General features: G+C 40.5%; 2 protein-coding genes across 2 annotated transcripts; one reads left to right on the top strand and one right to left on the bottom strand.

Moving 5' to 3' along the window:
- The first annotated feature begins 366 nt into the window (after window positions 1–366).
- LOC119899384 (TRIO and F-actin-binding protein-like) lies at window positions 367–12,867 on the top strand. The gene is made up of 16 exons (XM_038713925.1): window positions 367–884; window positions 1,041–2,170; window positions 3,391–3,530; window positions 3,893–4,049; window positions 4,131–4,208; window positions 5,101–5,133; window positions 5,387–5,455; window positions 5,644–5,733; window positions 5,981–6,075; window positions 9,043–9,679; window positions 9,857–10,091; window positions 10,879–10,990; window positions 11,147–11,306; window positions 11,445–11,558; window positions 12,296–12,382; window positions 12,504–12,867. The coding sequence occupies exons 1-16, from the start codon at window positions 794–796 to the stop codon at window positions 12,651–12,653; spliced, it is 3,378 nt and encodes a 1,125-aa protein (XP_038569853.1). The 5' UTR covers window positions 367–793; the 3' UTR covers window positions 12,654–12,867.
- A 2-nt stretch (window positions 12,868–12,869) lies between these two features.
- smdt1b (single-pass membrane protein with aspartate-rich tail 1b) lies at window positions 12,870–14,981 on the bottom strand. Its single transcript, XM_038713646.1, has 3 exons — window positions 14,764–14,981; window positions 13,316–13,474; window positions 12,870–13,139 (listed from the first exon to the last, which is right to left on the bottom strand). Exons 1-2 carry the CDS (start codon window positions 14,923–14,925, stop codon window positions 13,337–13,339), a joined length of 300 nt encoding a protein of 99 aa, XP_038569574.1. The 5' UTR covers window positions 14,926–14,981; the 3' UTR covers window positions 12,870–13,139; window positions 13,316–13,336.
- Between the last annotated feature and the right edge of the window lie 1,530 nt (window positions 14,982–16,511).

The following is a 16,511-nucleotide window of genomic DNA, read 5'->3' as shown; positions in this document are numbered from 1 at the left end:
GAGCTCAGTTAAAACTTTATGGATGAAAAATACTTTTGATACAGATTAATAACTCACCACTCTGAAACTCTTGCTCCAGTCTATGTTGCTAAGCTGGTCGGCAACATATACAGCTGAACTGAAGCTGTGTTTACCTGCTTCTCACTGACCCGCCCTTCTCTGCTTCTGATTGGCTAGTAGTCCTGAACTAGGAACTGCGCATGTGCAACTCCCAACATAGATCTTGTAGAGGAAAGATGTATCACTCCATAGATAAAACAAAGCATTCAACACACAGGGTGAAAACAGGAGCTGCAGCAATGTGCAGTATGACAAAAAAATAATGTGTTTTTTGAAAATTAAACCATGTAAACCTGTTCTGGTACAACCCCTAAATAGAATTTTGAACCTGAAAATGAGCATAATACCATCTCTTTAAAGACTAACCAGCATTACACTATCATCTTTCTTTTTCACCTTTCACTCCTTATAACATTTGTAGGCCTCTCCCTGGTCACCAAACCACGTGACTGCCCAGTATACATTCTACAACTGACAACTCAGGAGGCTTTTGTCTCCTGCCAGGCCGTTATTTTAAATAAGAAACTGTTCTTAATTAAATTGCCCGGTAAAATAAAGGTATAATAAAAGATAATAAAAATAACAATAAAAAACTCAATGTTTGCACCAGCTTCCTCACCTATATATCTATGATGCCTTTGTACTACCATCCTCCAGCTCTCCAAATCATTGGGACTGTCCAGAGAGGAGCAGATCCCTCAGCTCAGAGAGGCACTGTGTGGCCCAAAGAGATATGACCCGGTTGGATCCTTCTCCCCACCGTGGCACTGAAAGCTCCTGGATGGATGAGAGGAGGGGCAGAGACACGTCCCGCCGGGCATCGGGTAGTCACAGATATACACTGCACCTTAATACTAAAAATGTAAAAATGTGTGCCTTAAATGCACAGAAGACCTTCTTGATCTTGACCTTGACCAGTGCTCATGCTCTCTTATAGGCTACATGTTCAGGCAGTCATCTCAGGCTTGTGTGATTTTCAGAGTCCAGAGGAGCCAGGGAACATGAGAGTGGCTACTCTCCAGACAGAAACGGTGATGGTGAGGGGAAGATGGAGGAAGTCAACAAACCGCGGTATCGTTACTACGAGAGGGGGCGTCCTCTTCCAAGCAACTATGTTCCTGAGCCCAAAGCCTGTGTCCCCTACAGGAACGTCAGCCTCGGCGTGCCCTCCCAGAGGAGGAACCCAGAGACGTATATGCTGGAAGCTTGGAGAAGTGAATCCCCAGAGAGGTACACTTACCACTCCAACTTCAGACGGGGAACTGATTCGCAGAGGAATTCACCAACACGCCACAGCTCCGTGAGCCCAGATCGCTACAAGTTAAGTGATTCTGCTGTGGGAACACAGCGAATGAGCTCCCTCTCCCGGAGTCAGGCTCAGTCATCTCATGGCTCCTCTCAGCTTCCATCACATGGTCCTTCTCGGCATACATCTGGCAGGTCCAGTCCATCCCGCAGGAGGGGGTCCATTGCCACTCGGACCGCCTCACCCTCTAGGGCCACCCCTTCTCACAGGCGAACAGACTCTTTTCATTTACAAAACGGTGAATATGATGCTCAGAAGAAATACAGCCTAGAGTCGAGGAGTCCCTCACAAGCTTCAAATAAACACAGTTTGGACTCTGAGAAACTCTACAGGAATCTGGAGTCTATCTCCCGCCGTGGATCCTCAGTCATCCAGCAATACTCATATGAGGGATCTCAAGCATCTCCTCGAACCAGAACAGTTGTCAACAGCTCAGCCAACACTCACACTAACAACAGCCGCGACGTATCACCGCCCAGGAACAGCTACAGTACACACAGCCACACCCCACAAAGGGAGTCCTACTCAAGAGATAGCAGACTGAGTGCTTCTCAAGGCTCCTGGCAGGGGTCCTTGCACTCCTTACTCAGCCTCCCACCCTCTCGTGGTTCCTCCGCATCAAGACAAGGTGCTACCTCTCAGGTGCCTGGTGGATCACTGTCACATGTTGCAGTCACAGAAACGGATAAGGCTGATGAGGGTAATAACAAGGTCAGCAGTGACAGAAGCAGGAGCAACATACGGCGAGGCATGGAGGCCTTACTGATCTCTGAACCCAAGAAGGCTGCAGTAGAAGTGGAGGAGGTACGTATAGCAGATATTACGTACATCAGATATTACTTGTTTTTAACCAAGCTAGCCGTGTCGGCCTGTCTGTTACTCGGCCAGCTACTGGCAACTCCAGACTGAAATATCTAAACAACTATTGCATGGATATCCATGGAATTTAGTACAACCAACCAACAACTGACTTCCATGGATATCCATGCAATAGTTTTTTAGAAAAAAATAAAAACGTGAGCTGCAGGTGACTGCAGGGGCAGTAAGATTAATTATCTTAATTGAAGGCAAAATATACAAAATTATTAACAAAATATTTCTTCTTACCAGGCGGCTTTTATGTTAGAGAATTTCACTTGTTTCAAGTTTTTTTGTCCTTAAGTAGCAAGTGAAATATTCTTGTTCTGTTGGCAGATAATTTTGCTTATTTTAAGTAATATTTCCCACATTTTAATGCTTTTTTCCCTTGTTTTTGAGAGCTCACTTTTTGTAGTGTAGCTGCATCAGCTTACTGTGAGCTGAGATCAATTATCAATGCCGCGAGATCAGGCAATAGTGTAGTTACAACTTGGTGCAGCCTGGGAAAAGCAACTGTGGCGTCAGACTCGGTGCCTGCAGCTACCTTGCTCCCGCAAGGTTTCAATGTCATGTGACATGGTGACGTTTTGCAGCGCCGGCAAAAGTCAGACATGCCTTATTTTAAGTCCAACATGCAGCACGTTAAGTCAGCGCAGCACAGCGCAGCATGAAGTCAAATGCATTTAGTCAACAAATTTAGTGATCCTTTGACTTTACCTCTAGTGCCACCATCAGGTTAACATTCCTGTTTCCACAAGGAGGATAAATTGTAATGACTTTGGTGATTGTCTTCTTTTCCTCTGACTTTTCATCTAGCACTATCTTTGGTTTGTGACCAAACACCTGCAAAACTTATTACGTTCCCATCAGCCTCAGCTGTACTTTGTATTAAGTGCTAAGCAGCAAATGTTAGCAAAAAAGTTGATGAACATAGTAAATGGTATACCTGCTAAACATCTGCATGTTAGCATTGTCACTGTGAACCATACAGTCTATGTTGTGACCATGTTAGCATGCTAATGTTAGCATTTAGCTTAAACCACCACTGTGCCTAAGTGCTGCCTCACAGAGCCTATAGCTTGACTGTCTTAGTCTTGTTATGTTGTGTGTCAGAGACAACTCTCCATAACGCATGTCCTGTAAAATGATGACAAATCTTTATGAAGGTGGGGATGACCATAGATGACTACATTGTCCTGGCTGATATTCCAAAGATCCAGCTGGAGTCAGAGGAAGAGTTGACAGGGCTGAGGAGGAGGAACCAGAGTCCCAGCCCATGCAGGGCCCAGAAACTTAGGACTTACAGGTTGGTGGTACCATTTGGTACTGTATGGTATCATGTTATAGCATATATTCAAGGATAGACCAGAAGAGCAGAATTCCTGTAGCCGTGCATCTATTCAGTATTTCTTGTGTCTGTGTTTAAACAGTTCCCTTGGCGGCTGAAATATTAGACAAAAAGTAGGGTAGCAAGTAAAAAAGACTTTGAAGATATCTTTTGATCTGGCCATCAGCGTTTGCCTTAGTTAGAGTGCTCTTGATGCCTTTACAGAAGTATGTGAAAGTTCAGAATGAAAAAAAGCATGTAAAGTGTGCCTATGGTGTGTTTATGTGCTAAAAAAAAAATGTTTCCTCTATTTAGTTTCTCTACACTTTAATTTGTCTCAGAAGGCACCAAGATGAAATAGACATCTACAGTTCAAGGCTTGAGTCAGATGAGAGGGGGAGAGGTAGAGAGCGGGGCAGAGACAGACGAGAGAAATGTCGGGACTCTGAAAACGGACGATCATCTCGAAGACAGTCAACCACATCTGTTCATACACAGGTGCGATGCAATGACTGCAGACACGTTCACAATAAAATCCATCAACAGAGCTTATAATCTTGTCTGTGTATTCTATCAAAGAGTTTAGATAACCAAAGGGGAAAACACAGATCTTCAAAGATGAACGAGCGAGCTCCTTCTGAATGCCCACAGACACAGGTGAGCAAGGTCCCATGACTTTCTGTATCTGTATAAATCATGCAAGTGTTTGGAGAAAAAATAGGTCATTCATTCTAAAGTAGCCCCCGATATTTATTTCAACTCTTTTACCTTTTTTACCTCTTTACCCCTCTCACATAAGCACCTTGCAGGAAAAAAGCCATTTGTTAGCACTCTATGTTTTAGGGCAGCATGTTCATGTGATTTATCATCTTTATTAATAGATTCTAGGGTGGTTGAAGCCAATGTAAAATGCAGTCTCAGCGCTGTAGTGTCATTGGTTAAACTGCAGAGTCAACAAACACAGAGGGATGGATTTAGTTATTTCAGGTTTGTGAATCACATGCAACCATGCAAAAGTTTTCAGCAGTTCAGAAACCCTGACATTTTAGTAAGAGCTAGGTGTTATCTCACATTTGTGACTTCCTCATTTCACTTCATGCATTTTCTTCTCTCTCAATGTTTCTTTCTTTTTCTCCCCGTCATAATATATACTGGACAATATGACACATGCATTGTAAGTATTTTAATGTGATTTTGTGGTAACATGCCTTAATAGCACTTGTCTGCTTTCAAGTCAGTCTAATAATGTTTCATCAGGTCCTCTTTTTCTTCCTTTTTTTCACTGTTAAACAATGAGGTTCACAGTTCTACAACTACACCTCTTCCCTTTTTTACCTTCCTATTCTGCAAATTGTTTACCATACTTTATTGTCTCGCCTGCCTCTCAATGCTCCCGAGTGATGTAGTTATCTCACAAAGACACGTTTGTCTGCTTCTAACAGTTTCCGTTTCCTCTTGTTTCACTGTCAAGTGTGAGACAGAAACCACCACAGAATGCTCTTTAAGAGCATGCTCTCAATGCTTTACTTGCAGGTGTTGTTACTTGAAGGGGTGGATGTCCAGACTGGATGAACATGGCAAGGTAAATGTTTGGTTTTTTTTGTTGAAGTTGTTCTTCTAATGTATTTTTTAAAAAGGTGTTGTCATTTTCTGTCCTTATTCCTGTTGCAACCACAATCTCACACCCTGACAGACAGCACAAGACACAAAAACGAGACTCAACCCTAAACTTTTCTTTAACCGCTTACTATAGTAATGAAAATGTCAGTAGATGTGTTTAACACACACACAACAGATGAATTTAACGATGTCCATATTTACTGGGTTTTTCTCAGTGGAGGAAACACTGGTTTGTTCTGGGTGATACTTCGTTGAGGTACTACAGAGACTCGGAGGCTGAGGAGGTAGGTCCTGATATGTGACGTAAAAGTAATTTCTGATTTGTTAGAACATTTAACCTACAGCAGCATACAGTATTTATGTAGATTTTCCAACCACAACATGTTGGCAAAATACCATTAATTCTTCTTTGATGTTTGTGTACAAACTTATTTGACTGGACTAAATTTAAGCTCTTCTTGTTGTGGTGCAGTCAGATGATCTGGACGGCGAGATCAAGTTGACATCTGCTGTGAATGTGTCAGATTGTGATGTAGAGAAGAACTATGGACTCCAAATACAAGTATGTATTTACTATACTTGTGTTTTGCTCATTGTGTTTTACAGTACAGCAGATGAACAGATGGACAGTCAGACAAGCCCCACACCTCCCATCATTTCCACATCAATTACATTTTTGGCTGCTTCCTGTTTAACTGTGTGTGTGTGTGTGTGTGTGTGTGTGTGTGTGCGTGTGTGTGTGTATGTGTGTTTGTGTGTGCGTATGTCTGTCTGTGTGTGTCTTTGCTCTGTCTTTTGATCTCCTCCAGACAAAGAGAGCAGTGTTCACTCTCTCTGCTATGACCTCCAGAATACGGCGGAACTGGGTGAAGTTACTAAAACAGGCGATCCAGAACAACACGCAGTGAGTCTGACTTTATAGTACGACACAATGGTGAAAGTAGTATTAAGATCCTTCACTTCAGTAAAACTAGCAATACCACACTGTAAAAAATATGCAATTTCATGTAAAAGTCTACATTGAAAATATTCTCTTAATTAAAAGTACATATGTATTATAAGCGAAATGTACCTAAACCTAAAATGACTCATTTCAGATAAATGGCCATTATGAGTGTTATATTATTATATGCTAAATCACTAGATTATTATTACTTATGCTTGTATGTAAACAGCATTTTACTATTGTAATTGACTGTTTTTAAGAATTGTATGTACTGTTGGCTATTTAAGAACAATGCAGCAAATGTTTTATAGGTACAATCTTAATTTGTCAAACTTTATTATCCCACAGGGATAATGTGGTTGCAGACAGGTATACAAACACATTCATCCAAAAAAAAAACAGTACAAATGCAAGATCACTTCTAATGAAGACAGGGCAAAAAACAACTGAATGCCAACTTCTACATAAAGTGCTTAGGTGCAGAAATCACATGTGAAAATTCATCCTACTACTATACTGTCATCTGAGCGGGAACTCTGGATCCATCTTTAAGTAGCTCAAACTATTTCTGCAGGGGGTGCTCAGGACAAAAAAATATGGCCTGGGCCTTGCTTAGGGCCTGCCAGCTGACTCAACCCAATAACTTTACTGGCCACTTCGACAATGGGGCCAGGCTTATTCTTCTTGGCCAGATTCACGCTCCCAAACCATGCCACAATGCAAAGGGACAGAACAGACGTAATGAAACTTCTATAGAATAGAGTCATCATTATAGTGCACACATTAAATTAGAGACATTTAATCTGCATTTGTTTGGAAGCTCAACATGTTGTAAAACATACGACCCAAATACTTGGTTGGGACTACCTTAAGTCATTCATCATGTCCTTGGTTTTAAACACATTCAACCACAAAAAAGACTCCTTACACCATGACAGAAAATAAGCATCATGTGCACTCCATAACGTGTCTCTTCTGGTATTTACTTTGACAACTTTGTGTGTAAAGAATATTAAGTAGGAGAGACAGAAGACATCTTTGAGGTGAACCAGTGGATGAGTGAAGCTTGTTTGAAAGGACACCGTTAACTCTCACACACTGTGATCATTCTGTGAAAAGATCTAGACTCAACAAAGAAGAAGTTTCTCTGCAAGCAAATATGGCTAATAGTATTAAAGTCAGAGGAAAATCCTGGTGTGAATCAACAGACCCTCAAGGTGATGATATAGGCAGTTCAGCAAGGTCAGGGCGGCATCTTCTACCCTTCTGGACCTGCTGTAGAACAGACTGTTTTATAATCTTGTAAAAAAAACTTCATAACTAAAGATGTAAGGGCCGCAGGTCTTTACAGCTTTATAAGAGTGTCACCATCAATGGTAATTGCTTGGCTGACTCGGCTGTCTTGTTCCTCAACTCATCTCTTTGTTCTTTGAAATCATGTTTTTCAAACCTCAGATAGAACTTTAAACTGTCAGCTAGTTGTATATTAGAGTTAAAGCCATCAAGACAGACTCCCGTTCTCTCCTTATCATGTCAACCTGTCACTAGTTTCATGCCATTCCACTTTTGGGTTGTTACGTTTAAATTGGGCCCCAGTCTTATCGTTATATAAAATTTTTGCTTTCTTGATTTCAGCAGTTAATTCTTATTTAATTCCTCTCTCCTTTATTTCAACACCTCTATTAAAAGCAGCTTTCCTGTGACAAATAAGCCCTTTTAATTCTTTAGAGACCCACTGTCTCAAGTAACTAGTGATTGAAGCTGTGAAATGAATGTAGTGAAGTAAAAGGTACAATGTTCCCTATGTATTGTATTATAGTAGAAGTATAAAGTGGCATGACCTGGCATGACAATTGAAACTGGTTTGCAATAACGAAAATGTGAAAGTATCATCACACACAAACTTATGTAAAAATACCAAACATGTCTAAGGTGGAGTAAGCAATTCTGGAGAAATCCAACACGACAAATAACATGATACAGAGCGAACAACAACAGAGCAAGTATTCTGACTAACGTTAGCTAAGTTGTGGTTTAGCAAACTGTTGCTACAGTCGCTGTTGCAAAGCTAACATGAAGCTAACATCACTCTCCTGCTACTATAGCTAACAAAACAACAAAAGCATGTCTTGGTGAACTGAATGTCCGTGGGCAAGTAATTTAACGCTACTTGACACACAAATTAGGGCTGGGACAGCTGGCATAGTGTTGTGCGGCGGTGTCTGGGCAACTTTGTTTGTTCCTGTTTACAGAACCAGGGCTGTGTACACACACCAGATTTTTTTCCCGCGCACAAGCAAAAGAGCCAGCAGAACATGAGGAGATATTTGCTGAATTTGACAGAGACAGACAGAGCGAGACATGTATTGGATTAGAATCACCAAAAACCTTGCATAACGGACCAACATTGTCCAACACTATGAAGACTCATTATGTCAATAAACACAAGTCAGTATATCAGTCTATACAAAGTATGTTCAGTTTTATGGCTTCTAAAATAAAACCAATGTAATACATGTCTGTTTAAGAGGGAATGGAACCAAATAAATCATAAACTAAAGTCAAATTATTGAGGTTCAGAGTTTATTCTTGACCTTGGGAGCAGCAGTTGACTAAATAATCTCACTTCAAGGTCCTTTTAGTTACTATTCTGGATATTTTAATCACAAGAAAGAAAAATCAATAATCAAGTAATGGACAGATTACAAAACAGGACATACTGCATGGTGAGTACTTGATGTCAATCATGTTAAATGCTCAGTCTAATTCAGAAAAGGTGTCATTCCATTGACATGAAAAATTCCTGAACACTGCAAAGAAATGCAGACGATGCGATTGGGTGGTCTGTCTGTAGTGAACCCCCTCTATCATCTTTCTTCTGATGTGTAACACTACCCTCTTGTCGTTCCCTCATTCTGACCTCAGCCAATCAGACACCGGCAGCGAGAAAGAAAACCCCCTCTCCCTCAGACGGTCGTCATGCCAACCCCCTGCTCGGTTCACCTGCAGGGACTTGAGCTTTGAACCTACCACTTCCACCACCACCACCACAGCTGCAAACTCCCAACGGGCCGACCACCACTGCCAAACTATAGACGGGGATCTGGACTTATCGCCAGCAAGTCAGAGAGAGGAAGGGGAAGGCTGGGACCGTGAGCAAGCGAAGCGATTGGAGGAGAGGAACAAGTGGTTTGAGGAGGGGGTCCCCTTCAGTGAGATGGGCAGCAGGTGGGACTCCATGGAGCTGAAAAGGGGGAATATACCTGTGCCTATTATTGAGACCATGGACTCAGAGGTCAACAGGAAGTGGACAGAATTCGAGACACTATCATTTAGGGACATGAGCGCACAGTCTCTCATTGGAGATCAGGCTAATCAATCAAGCACCCTGCAGGCATCACAGTCTCTCATTGGCTCCCAGACATATCAGTCGGGCCCTGAGGAGGTCGAACAGTCTGTCACTAGTTCACAAACTGATATATCGAGTGCAAAGGGCGCTCTTCCAGACATAAATGGAGCCCAAACCAGTCAAACAAATACAGCTGAAGCTCTTCAAAAGGAGGTAAGAAATAACTTAAACGGCATTAAAAGAAGTTTTAAAAAAGCGATGAGTAGAAACACACAACACAACAAGACATTTCTGTAACGTGTTTTCAATGTAAAGAAAATATATTATATCTCAATCCTTTCCACCCCTCTCTTTCCTCCCCCATGCATCCTCTGTCAATCCATCCCCTAGGCACTCTCTCTTCGAAAGCAAGTGGAGAGCATTAAGAGGGAGCGTGCAGCCATGGAGATAGAGGTGGACAGCCCATGTGGCCCTGGGGCCCTGTGTAGGGCCAGATTAGAGGCCATGGAAGCAGCCCATCAGAAAGTACTGCAGGAACTGCAGGAGAAACATGCGAGGGAGATCAGGGAGCTGGAGGAACAAAGAGGCAGGATGCTGCAGGAGGAGAGCCAGGCAGCTGCTAAAGGTAAAACAGCACTATCAAGGAACAGTAGCTCAAAAGGTTGACGCAAATCAAGTTTGGTTAAGGGTTGATAGAAAAGCATTTTTATTACATTTAAACACGAATATGCCTGAGCTTGAAGGTTCATTATTGACCTTGGAAATGTTGTATTTTGGACCACAATTCCCAACAACTCCAACAAACAATTCTTCATAGTTTACATTAGGGATGAGCAAGTACACCACTATCTGTATCTGTAGCCATACTCGGGATGGGCGGGGCTTAATTTGAAAGTGGGTGGGACTAACCATACGTTATTATTTAAGCCTGAAATTGATGTGGGTTGATCAGAAGTTGCTATAGTTAGAAACCTATTTACAGAACAGTCTCAGCTTCAAAGCAATGTATTTACAACAATAGTAAGAGAACCATTGTTTTTTTTTAATGTTCCGATATTTATAGTTTATTAGAAAACAGATAGTGACACCTTTGACTCTAATGATACTCGTACTCCAAAACCAAAACCAAAGCTTTCCATATTATTTATTTCCATCCTTTACACCTGCACTTTATCCACACATCTACCCTCAGAAAGGTGCAAGTAACAGCCAAGTAAGAGACTTCCTTATGCCTTCAACCAGCCCCTCTGAATTTCTTTAGGATTTTTAACTGTTTTTAATTTGTTAATAATTTTTCTTTTAAAATCATGTTTTTTTGTGTGTTCTTGATGTCTATTACATGTGCTGCGATGTTTTTAATGCTGTGCAGTGAAGACAGTTTAAATAACTATTTAACTGACTGTTCATCAAAGCTATGGAGGCACTGAGGGCAGCTCACAGAGAGGAGCTGGAGAGAGAGGTGGAGAAGGCTAGGAGGTTGGCTGGAGGTGCTGCACACGTGGATGCTTCAGACAGAGGCCACATGTAAGTTTATTATAGTCACTTTGTTACCAAACTGAGAGTGTTCTCCATCTCACAGGCGCTCGCTGCAGGCTTAAGATGTTCTACACTCGACCATGACCCCCTTGCATGATAGTGCATTATGATTTCCTCCATAACTTGTGTGTTTGTGCGTGTCAGGCCCCAGGCGGACATCTTGCACAGTGAGTTAGATGTGCTGTCAGAGCGCTACTCTCAAAAGTGCCTGGAGCTGAGCCGCACTGAGCAGAGCAGCAAGGGCCGAGAGATGGAGCTCGGTCGCAAGGAGAGAGAGCTGGAGCAGCTCAAAAGAGAGAATGAGGTTTGTCTGATTTCAGTTAAAAAAACATTTACATCAAATTCTGTTTTTGTTCTTAAAGGGTCAAATTACAACAAGCGACAACATTACTAAAACTACTTGTACACTATACTATAATTTGAGCTAAAAATCTCTTTTCAGGAGCTTAAAGCCAAGCTGGCGGAAGAGATCAGCCGCATGCGTTATTTCATCACAGGCCAGAGGTCGGGCATGGTATCTCCTAGCAACACTGAGTGCACTGTCTCAGAAGTAGAGGTATTGATAGTAATAAGTTCAATAGTTGTGTCTAAATTAGAACCCACGTAATCTCAACTCATGGGAAAGTAGGTGATACTAAAACATCTTGACCTCTTGCTGCATCCGAACCCAGTTTAATTTATTGCACCTGAAATATTAACTTGGGCATGAAGGACAAATGTTGACATTACTGTCATCATGGGGAAGCAGAAAGCAACATTTGATGTATGTGCTGTGGGAGTTTGAACCAGCTTTAATAACACAAATTGATTTAAAGCATTTTTACAGTTTTGTCTTGTATCCCCAGTAATAGCTCCCTGCTGCAACATTGCCTCCCCTTTTTTTCCTGTTGGCCTCATTTGTGTTGAGCATCTGTGGTTGGTCGCATTGTAGAGCAGCACATACTGCCATCTGCTGCCTGAGTCACAGTGCGTGTTTTAGAATACCAGTCTAGCACAAAACTTGTGCTGCAGCGACTTCCTGCAATCCCACATCAGTGGTGTACTCCACATGTAGTGGAGTATTAAGTACTCATGTTTCCCTCAAATGTAGGGGAGTAAAGTATGAAGTAGGATTAAAAGGAAGAGTTCAAGTAAAGCAAACGTACCTCAAAATTATAAAAAAGTACAGTGTTTGAATAAATGTACTTAGTTACTCTCCACCACTGTCCCACATACAGTGTCTTTCCATTTATACGTTAACATCTTAAATCTTTTTTAACTGGTACTGAGATTTTACATTGTTGTGTCTTTCAGACGTTACTGAGGGCAAAAGACAACGAGGTGCAGTATCTTAAAAAAGAAATCAGCTGTCTACAAAATGAAGTGCAGTTGCTCATTAAGGTATGTTACACTATACAAATGATTCAAAATAACACACTGCTATATTTTGTGTATTGGCAACTGTGATTTAAACTTTCCTCCCTGCTCGTGTCTTCCATTTTTGTTCCAACCTCTACTCTAGGAGAAAGAAGAGGCTTATGAGCGTTACAAGGAGGCCTATATAGAGCTGAGTGACATGAAGGGTCGTAGCCAGTTGGAGATGGGCTCCCTAAACAAACACTTGAGACTGGCCAATGCTGCACTTCAGGAGGGAGCGAGACAGCCAGACTAGTAATGAAAACTGTTAAAAACTTGCCTTGGAGGACAAAAACAGCAAGCTAATGTAAAAAATATACAAAATATAACATCATTGCAGTACAATAAAAATATGTGCTCTTATGACTAGATATGGATATGGAAGAGTCAGAATAACAATTATGGCAACATTTGTGTACTTGGAAACCACCACTCAAAAACTGATGAGATTAAATAACAACAAGTGTTTATCCAATTGTCATAGACTCTGTTTATTAAGTGACAGACACAAACATGCAAACAAGAGTGAAGGCGTAACTAGAAGTTTTGATAGCCTCACATGACATGCGATTTCAAAAAAAATAAATTTAAACTTTTAATTTAAATTAAATTTAAATTTTTTTTTGAAAACAACATAAATAGAGAGAGGTTGGTGGAGGTAAAGAGATGCATTTGGAGTGCCCCATCATCCCCATCTTCCTCGCGCCGGCTGGTATGCTTTCAGTGAATATTGCAAAGCACCCTGTGGATATAAACTGCCATCAGCTTTCTACCGTTACCAGTTGTCATCATTGCAAACAACCCACAAACTACACCCTTTAACATGTAGCTGACACACTCTTTACACATGAATAAGTCTGTGCATTAAAAAGGTCCAAAGGTGTTTAAAGGTGCGGTTAATGTACACTATGATGTTACCATTTCTTTTCTGAAGTTAGCTCAATCATCGTCGTCGTCGTCCTCGGGGACAAAGATGTCATGCTCCTCCAAGAGAGCAGCAAAGTTCTTGCTGATCAGAGTTCCCACGTACAGGAAAGGCACCACCACTACTGTCATGCGGATAAGACCAAACGGTGTCTGAAAAACATAAGTGGGAATAAACAAGTGACGTGAAAATTAAGTTTTTTTTCCAGGGGGTGGGACAAATGAACAGTTCAGATTACTGACAATATTAATCCCCACCTCAGTTTGCTCAGATTTTTGATCCAGATTTGTGTTTTTCCAGAAGCTAAATACAAAAATCTAATCTCTAAAGTTACTTACTTACTTTAAAGTTACTAAGATGCCCTGCTCATAGGGGGATTTTTCCTAAAATGCCGGATCTAGTAGATGGTGGGTGTACAATGCCAAAATTTGCAACAGCAGGCTATACAAAACATTTTCCAAAAGTTGTGCACTGTATTTACATCATTTTCATCTTTAAAACTGTATCTACTATCATATCAATGTATTTTATTGGAAAGGCTTTGAATTAAAGCACACTTAACTGACATAACTGGGGCATTCTGGTGGGTTGTGCTTTTACTACCTAACTACTAACTTGGGGTCCTGTTTTGAAGTGGGCCACTGTGTCAAAATCTAGGTTAACGACCATTATTGTCACAGCACATATTCCTACATCAATGTGCTTAATCAAATTACCCACAGCAAATCTTTGACCAGGTACTATTCTAGCAGAGAAATGAAGAAACACTTGCAGAAAGAGTGGGAGGACTATAGGGGCCCATCAGCTCATTTTGCCCCATTTCCTTCAGTCTGGGTCTATGGGCTTTTGTTCCAGTGATAACGAATTATGTGAGAAAAGGTAAATTAGAAGGTAAGGATTTCCAGTTTTGTCTCGGCACAGTATAGTCAACTTCACCCACATATTTAAAAATAAAAAACAACAACACATTCGGATATTAAAAAGACTTACAGCTTACTGTGTATGTAATGCTCAGTTGAGTTAATTTATTCGCTTTGGACATCATTAAAGTTCCCGAAAAATATACAACTTTGCTGTGACGTTAATATTAACTCGACCTTTGTTGCCTTGACAGCAATGCACAGCTAGATCTGAAGTGTTGAAGTCTAATTGTTTCGCGCCAAACAGAACAATTTATCAAAGGCTAATCTTATAATTACACATTATTTCGATTGCTTAAATCATGAATGTGGCTTACATTTAACAAAATAAGGGGGTAATAATAATTACTTCCTGAACGAACTTGTAGGTACGTGTAAACATACGTTCATTTGCTGACGACTAGCCTTCTGCAATTCTATTGGCCACAGCTGGTGCCAATTCGGAGTTAATTCCCGCCTACGTCAATCAGTCATATTTCTTGTCGGTTTTCAGTCGGTAACTAAGCCGGAATAAAACTCACTTTGTCCGGTTTCGGTAAGATTGCCCCCGACGCCGTTGATACGGCGGTCCTGATCTGAGTCGTCCGGGATATATTTGATGTTTTCAAGCCGGTGTTACGGCTCATTATCCCCGTCTTTCTGGCGGAAAGCCGCAGTGGGAGCCGCAGTATACTCGTCGCCATTTTTCCAGTATAAGGTGACAGACAGGGTAGGACGTCTCTATGGGTGGCACTGGGATGGCTTTAATGGGTGTGTCTTCACGTCTGACAAAAAACAAATATTTTGATGCATCAATTGCATTAATGAGTTAGTTATATGTCCTGTACATTTGTGGCACTGGCAGCTCTTCTGACTTCCTTATTTAAATGTTGTTGTTTTTTACCAAACAAACTTTATTAACAATGTTGGCACAAACAAACAATATATAAAGGCAAACTATATTTTCCAGGGGTCCAAGAAAAACTTACAGATTCAGTAAGGCTAAAAGATAGAAAGTCCGGATTAAAGCACCTGCTTCTGTTTTACAGTTTCAGCATCAGTAAGTGTTACATATATAGTTTTTTTTTCAATATTTTACGTCCATATAGCCTACAGGAAAGAATGGATTAGAACTAGTACAGTTAAAGTTGTTAAACTTTGATATTTAGCAAGTAAGAATAAAAGATTTGTTATGAAAGATTGTAGATTCTTATCCTCCCTGAAATCAACAACACCAAAGAAAATATCCTTAAAACAAAAAGAAATATCCAGAATGAGATAAGCCTGAATTAACTCCTAGATGTCTGACATGTCTGACTATATTTGCGGGGTAGAACTGGTGAAAAAATTTTAATGTAACTTCTCTCACTTTATTAGTAAGCAAATATTTAAAGGGTAGTGCCCACACTTTTTCCCAAAGCACAATTCTATTATGCTATTCCTGTATGGGATTCCTCATTGAAATATAGCCTAAATAGCCATACACAGTTAACATCACCAACTGCTATGTATTTTTTGTTTTTACTTTATTTACAACAAAGAGGTAAAACAAAAAATAGCATAAAAACAGTGCGAGGTTTGTACAGTCCATTTATGTACAAGTCCATTAACAGAATTTCATTTTAGGTTAAAATTAAATTAACTTTGTTTAAAATGTCTTTTTTCATACTGACACTGTAAAACACTGGAGTCAGTTTATTTAGATTTGTGTACGTAAAATTTACCCAGAATGACCAGCAACTTAACTATGTATGAAATATTCACATCCATCCATCTAACCACAACATACAACACCACATCATCAAATACATCAGTCTGTACATTAGTATTAATTTTCATGTTGATTAAATTCTGCATATATGCCCAAAATAAACACCGTGACAAAAATAAATGAAAATGTGTGCTCCGCATTACAAAAATGACATAGCCTAATTTTTTCCAACACTTTCTTTACAGGATGAATTTAATGTGGAAGCTTGAAAGATGAGCTACTTCTTTAACTTTATTAATGCCTTTTCCTGTATCACCAAGACCAGAATAATTTACTGCAATTCAGCATTTCACCTACAAAATAGTCAAACCATGAGAAACAAAAGTGACTGAATGTTTTTTATGTATACCAATGTCCAGTTTTCCAAACGGGGGGGAGGGATTTGTCCAAATTTTCACATCTCTTCTTACTCCTAACAAACCAAACTACTACTACCTACCGCCACTACTACTTTTTCTTCGTACATATTCAACGTAGTGAGTAAATATAGAAGAAACAAATGTCCAAAAAAGTAACTGC

This window comes from Micropterus salmoides, unplaced genomic scaffold, assembly GCF_014851395.1.
Source record: "Micropterus salmoides isolate LMB-PRFRI ecotype aquatic unplaced genomic scaffold, ASM1485139v1 Ms_hic_scaffold_12, whole genome shotgun sequence".
Taxonomy (NCBI): domain Eukaryota; kingdom Metazoa; phylum Chordata; class Actinopteri; order Centrarchiformes; family Centrarchidae; genus Micropterus; species Micropterus salmoides.
The sequence above is the reverse complement of the archived record's forward strand: the minus strand, read 5'-3'. Positions and strand labels throughout refer to the sequence as shown.

Bases quoted from the DNA above. Each gene is read 5' to 3' on its own strand.
- LOC119899384 (XM_038713925.1), top strand. From the start codon at position 794: ATGACCCGGTTGGATCCTTCTCCCCACCGTGGCACTGAAAGCTCCTGG. The intron at 5,134-5,386 runs GTAAATGTTTGG...GGTTTTTCTCAG, and splicing joins GACTGGATGAACATGGCAAG to TGGAGGAAACACTGGTTTGT. The intron at 10,991-11,146 runs GTAAGTTTATTA...TGTGCGTGTCAG, and splicing joins GCTTCAGACAGAGGCCACAT to GCCCCAGGCGGACATCTTGC.
- smdt1b (XM_038713646.1), bottom strand. From the start codon at position 14,925: ATGGCGACGAGTATACTGCGGCTCCCACTGCGGCTTTCCGCCAGAAAG. The intron at 13,475-14,763 runs GTGAGTTTTATT...TATGTTTTTCAG, and splicing joins TCTTACCGAAACCGGACAAA to ACACCGTTTGGTCTTATCCG.